The sequence below is a fragment of the Mustela nigripes genome, chromosome 3, assembly GCF_022355385.1.
Source record: "Mustela nigripes isolate SB6536 chromosome 3, MUSNIG.SB6536, whole genome shotgun sequence".
NCBI classification, from domain to species: Eukaryota; Metazoa; Chordata; class Mammalia; order Carnivora; family Mustelidae; genus Mustela; species Mustela nigripes.
Genome location: NC_081559.1, coordinates 35,906,691 through 35,912,980, shown reverse-complemented (window position 1 = coordinate 35,912,980; position 6,290 = coordinate 35,906,691). Strand labels below are relative to the sequence as shown.

Sequence of the window (6,290 nt, the reverse complement as noted above, 5' to 3'; positions counted from 1 at the left end):
CTGACTTCTCGATGTATCTCCACATCGTGGAAACAGGAGGTGAGAGTTCTCTGGGGTTCCTGACTAAGGGCACTAATCCCATTCATGAGGGCTCCACCCTCATGACCTGATCCCCTCCAAAGCCCCCCCCAATACCATCACAATGGGGGATAGTATTTCAGCCGATGCATTTTGGACCCACCTCCCACCAATCTATCCCTTTCTCAATTCACTTCTGTGTTCCTGATACGGGAATGAAAGTATAAATAAAATATGACCCCAGACTTCAAGGAACTCATTCTGGTCAGGAACACAAAGTATATAATCTGGCAACATGACGGCAGAAAAAAGGAGTAGAAAAAGTGGCAAGAAAGGAGTGTGCAATATTTGTGGGCAATGATGACACAGACACAACATGTTTCAGCTGAGCTTTGAGTAAGACCAGAAAACTCTCAAGAGGCCACAGGTGAGGAAAATGGGGGTGTGAGGTATCCTTCTTGAAATATAATTTTTTTTAATAACCGGTCATAGTATCTTTCTGAATATAAAAAAAATCCAAGAAATTAAACTTAGTTGTGAAGGCCAAGGTCATGTGCCATTTCCTTAGGCTTTGCAGTCTACGGTGACATTTGCAGAGGGGACTCAAGTGATCATGAGACCCGGGAGCTCCTTCAGAACTGCAGGCATTTCTGCAGAGAAGCATAGCCTCAGAAGACCACTACTCTACCCAACATACGTGAAATATGACAGGAACTAGTTATGATCCCTGCGAGTGATGCTGAATCTCAAAGTTATAGCGGAAAGGAAAAACAGAGCCTGGACATGTCAGCAGTAGGTTCTGAGAAAACAGAGCAGATCTTACAATTGAAGGGACATAGTTGTCCCTTTGTTATGCTCAGCCAAGGTGAACCAGAGTCGAGTCGGGAATTCTGGCTCAGACCCCAGGTGTGACACTCAGCATGTACCTTGACCCCTCTGAACCAGTGCTAATGGCATTTACCTCCTAGGACTGCATGGACACTAACCACGATAAGGTACATGTGATTAGTTTCTTTCTTCTACGAAAGCTAGAAATGGAAGCTACAGTGACAAAGTAAGGTTGCTACATTTATTTTGAACCTCAATATGTAATAGTCAAGATTTTACTGTGATTATTTTAGGCCTGGTGACACAAAGCTAGGCAGGGCATAAACTGCATACAGTTGACCCTTGAACAATGCAGGATTAGGGCACCAAACCCCCCCACACAGTTTAAACTATAACCTTTGACTTCCCGAAAACTTAACTACTAATAGCCTACTGTTGACTAGAAGCCTTACTGATAACATAAAACATCGACTCACCCATTTTATATGTTACATATATTATATACTATGTTCTTACTTTAAATAAGCTAGAGAAAAAAAAAATGTTGTTAAGAAAACCACAAGGCAGTGGCGTGCCTGGGTGGCTCAGATGGTTAGCCTCTGCCTTTGGCCGGGGTCACAATCCCAGGGTCTTGGGATCAAGCCCCGAGTTGGACTCCCTGCTTGGTGGGGAGCCTGCTCCCCCTTTCTCTCTGCCTGCTGCTCTGCCTACTTGTGTGCTTTCTCTGTGTCAAATAAATAAAAATCTTTAAAGAAAAAAAGGAAAAAGAAAATCACAAGGCAGAGAAAATACATTTACACAACTGTACTGTATTTATTTAAAAAAATGCACTTGCAAGTGAAACCATGGAGTTCCAACCTAAGCTGTTCAAGTGTCCACTGCACATTTTTCAAATTAAACGTGAATTATTACAATGAGAAGACATTCTGGAAAAGTTAAAACTGGAGACAGAGATTTGTAGAGAAACAGGGACAAATAGGCAGAACACAGCTCTGTGTGATACTATAATGGTGGTCATTATACATTTGCCAAAACTCAGGGAATTTATAACACCAAAGCAAGGGGGAGAGAAAACAGTGAACTTTGGGAGATAACAACACGTTGAGTTAGGTTCCTCCATTGTGACAACTGTCCCAACTTGGGCAGGATGCTGATGACTGGGGGATACTGCATGTGGGGACAGGGAGTATATGGGAAATCTCAGAACCTTCAGATCCGTTTTGCTGTGAGCCTAAACCTGGTCTAAAAAATATAGTCTACTTTACTCTGAAACTAATAATACATTATACATTCACTAATTGATTTACATTTTAAAAAAAGAGTGCTCGCTTCGGCAGCACATATACATTTTAAAAAAAGATTTGTGTGTGTGTGTGTGTGTGTGTCCGTTTATACACACACACACACACACACACACACACACACAGTCTACTTTAAAAAAAAAAAAAAAGATATGACTTAACCTACATGAAGGAAACTGAGACATGGAGGGACCATGGTTTTCCTGGGCCTTGGAGCCAACTTGGCTCCCCCCACTACCCCTTGAGTGCAGAGCACAGGGAGATGGGAGCTGGTGTGGGAAACTCTTTTTGACTTATATCAGCACAAGCCCTCCAGCCCCAGAGCAGTCCCTTTCCAAGTGACCTTCCCATCTTTTGACCCATGAGTCAAGGACCAAGTGAATCTGAAAATCAATGAGAAAACTTCTGGATTTTGTAGCCTGAGAACTTTATGACAAGTGACAAGAAGCAAATGGAGGAGCTTTGCTTCCCCAAGGGGGACCCCACCTTCTCTGGCCTTCAGCAAAGACTACCTGCGAGCAGAGGAAGGTTCGCCTGTAACCCACTCGGCAAAGGGACCCCGATGCTCACAGAATGCATGAATCTTCATCCCGGGAGACTCCTGTGCTGGTCATCCTTGCGCTTGAAGACTGCTTGATGCAAACTAGATTAAACATTCAGAAACATGTTGTTTATTAAAAGCACAACTGGAGGAAGAAGTAAATGCTAAAACAATTCTATGAAGTCAGAGGTGCTCAATGAGGAAATGCATTCAGGATCTTGTGAAATTCCGCCAAGGAAGCTGGTGCAAACCACAACAAGGAAGTGGCCACATGCCCGGGGCTGGGCCCAGAAGCAGGTATATAAGGGTCCGTGAGGCACAGGGCACCAGACCTCCCTCATCTCCTGAATCTCCCTCCTCACCTCTCCTGAGTCCTTACTCTCCTGACACCATGGGGTGCTGTGGCTGTGGAAGTTGTGGCGGCTGCGGTGGCTGCAGCAGTGGCTGCGGCGGCTGCGGTGGCTGCGGTAGCTGCGGTGGCTGCGGCGGCTGTGGCGGCTGCGGTGGCTGCGGCGGCTGTGGCAGCTGCACCACCTGCAGGTGCTACCGCGTGGGCTGCTGCTCCTCCTGCTGTCCCTGCTGCTGCGGCTGCTGCGGGGGCTGCTGCAGTACCCCCGTGGTCTGCTGCTGCCGCCGCACCTGTGGCTGCAGTTCCTGTGGCTGTGGCTCGTGTGGCTGCGGCTGTGGAAAAGGCTGTTGCCAGCAGAAGTGCTGTTGCCAGCAGAAGTGCGGTTGCAAGAAACAATGCTGCTGCTAGGCGGTCTGTCAGCTCTGCCTCTAGCGTGAGGGATGTCTGGGGCTTTGCTCACAGCATTTGGTAAGACCTTCCTCCATCCCTCCTGCCTGCTCGCTGCTGTCCTATTACTTTGATGTCTTAGAGCTGCTCATTCTGTCCTTGTGCTCCGAGTTTTTGGGCTGATTCTTCCCCTTCAGTGTGCTAGCATGTTGACACCAATTTCTTCTCCCTGTATTTTCCAGAAGGTAACATCCAGCAGGTAACTATTCTCTGTCATCTTTGAAATTTTGTCTCCATCTGGAAGAAAGATAAAGGAGCACTGTATATTGTCAGCCTTAGGGAGTGGGAACATGGGCACCCAGGTCAAACATCTATTTATGTTATAAGCTTGATAAAATAAAATCATGACACTTAATATTTCATTTTCTTCAAAAAATTACTTATGATGAGCATTTCTATTGTACATTCATTAACTTCTTTCCATTTCTATGTCTCTGTAAAAAAAAAAAAGGTAATTCTTAATAAAAAAAAATTATTCACATTATTCTAATGTGTCTGTCTGTTGTATAAGATGTGTACCCTCCCATGACTGAGGTCAATGGAGGAGGAGACAAATGATGATATTTAAAGACTTGGGGCAGGCTTCAGTTCATGGGTGATTGGTCCTATACTGTGCTATAATGGGTTTTACAATAAAGATAGAAATGGGGGTGGGGCAGGTAGAACCCCAACTTTGGGTTGTTGTGTCATTGAGGGAAATTCCTGGCTCTCTTACACATGTCTTCCTGATCTCTGTGTCTGCAGCTGAATTCTGGTAGTAAGTGTTGGGCAACCCTGCATGGTAGATCGCGTTTCACTCCATTGCTCTGTACATTTCACTCACTCATTCATTCACTCAGCAGATATGTAAGTGCTGTGTTAGGTATGAAGCCAAGCACCAGGGATCTAAAGAAGAACAAGCCTTTGAAGTTGATGTCTGAGTGGCAGAGGGAGAGTCAATTACAAAACAGCATTCCATGCCAGGCTCCTTTGGTCACTCTTTCTCCACACCTTGTCAATGATTCAAATAGATTTTTGTGTATATCACTGTACACAACTGAGCGTACAGCAGAGTACCACCATAAGAGACACTCAATTCATTTGCTGGATAAGAAGACCAAGTGAGTGGTTGACATTTTCCACGGGGCTTTTTTCCCCATCTTCCGTTGCATTTGACACAAATGAGCACCCGTCCTCCCTAATAATCCTTCATCCTCTTCCCAGTGACTCTCTCTCATCCTCTGCGTGTTTGCCCATCGTGGACACCCCATTGCGTGACGCTAGTCCTCTCCTCGCATTTTCTACATCCTCATCTGATCTCTACTCTGTCTTCTTCTTCTTTTTTTTCTTTTTCATAGCACCTAACACTTTCTAACATACCATGAAATTCCGGAATGTATCATGTTCACCCCATGGTATCCCCTCTATCTCATGTCATGCACAAATGTACATTCTGCAAAGCAAAGATTTCTCACTCTTTTGTTTACTGGAAGTATCTCAAGCACCTCGAACAGCATCTGGCACATAATATATACTCAATAAGTTGCTGCTTTTCTTTTTTAAGGTTTTATTTATTTATTTGAGAGAAGAGAGAGAGAGAGCATGATCGGGGATGGGTGGGGAGGGGCAGAAGGAAAGAGACAAACAGACTCTCTGCTGAGCAGAGAGCCCAGCTTGGGGCTTGATCCTATGATCCCAAGATCTTGACCTCAGCCAAAGGCAGACACTTAATTGACTGAGCCACCCAGGTGCCCATAAATAGCTTTTTTTTTTTTTAAGATTTTATTTATTTATTTATTTGACAGAGATCACAAGTAGGCAGAAGGAAAGGCAGGGGAGAAGGAGGGAAGCAGGCTCCCTGTTGAGCAGAGAGCCCCAAGCAGGGCTCGATCCCAGGACCCTGGGATCATGACCTGAGCCGAAGGCAGAGGTTTAACCCACTGAGCCATCCAGGCACCCCCATAAATAGCTTCTTAATGAATAAGTGATTTTTTAAACTTTTTTTTTTTATTATGAAACATGCCAAATATAAACAGAAGTGGAGAATATAGTACAACACCTTCTTAGGAACCGTCACCCAAGTCAACAATTATCAACATGACCAGTCTCTTATCATCTATGACCTCATCTATACCCCTCCCAACAGTGGATAATACATAATGAAATCCAGACCTCTTGTACCTAATCAGCAAATACGTTTACGTTCCTTCAAGTGAATGAATTCCTCATCATCTCTCTCTGATTTAGACTATGGCCAAGGGCTATCAGAGAAATACAGAAGGAAACTCAAGGTCCAAAATGAGCTCCTCTCTTTGCAGAGGAAATTGTGACACCCTGGACCTTTAAGAAAATTCCGGTGTCCTCTGGGAAGGCCTGTCAGTCAACATACCAGGGCACTCCATTGCACAATGAGCAGGGTACTCCCACTCCCAGCCTGGTAATTTATAAATCAATTTTCTGCAAATCATAGGAAGGTGAAAATAGAAAATCCAAGCCAAAAACAGGGCAGTGACTCAAAAACACGTGGGATACTTGTAACCAATTTCACTTCCAGTCAGAGTACTAGAAACCAAACAGTAAATTTTGGGGAAGGTTTTCCGTTTACCAACAGATAATGAAAAAAGTTTTTGTTTTTGTTTTTTCCCCCATTTTAATCAATGAGAACTTCATAATGCTTGTTTGTTTGTTTTTAAGATTTTATTTATTTATTTATTTGACAGGCAGAGATCACAAGTAGGCAAAGAGGCAGGCAGAGTGAGAGGAGGAAGCAGGCTCCCTACTGAGCAGAGAGCCCAATGAGATGATGCGGGGCTCGATCCCAAGACCC

At 44.4% G+C, this 6,290-nt stretch overlaps 1 protein-coding gene across 1 annotated transcript; it reads left to right on the top strand.

Annotated features, from left to right (window-relative positions):
* Positions 1–3,079: 3,079 nt before the first annotated feature.
* On the top strand, positions 3,080–3,820 carry LOC132012911 (small cysteine and glycine repeat-containing protein 8-like). The gene has a single exon (XM_059392700.1). The coding sequence runs from the start codon at positions 3,080–3,082 to the stop codon at positions 3,443–3,445; it is 366 nt and encodes a 121-aa protein (XP_059248683.1). The 3' UTR covers positions 3,446–3,820.
* The last annotated feature ends 2,470 nt before the right edge of the window (positions 3,821–6,290 follow it).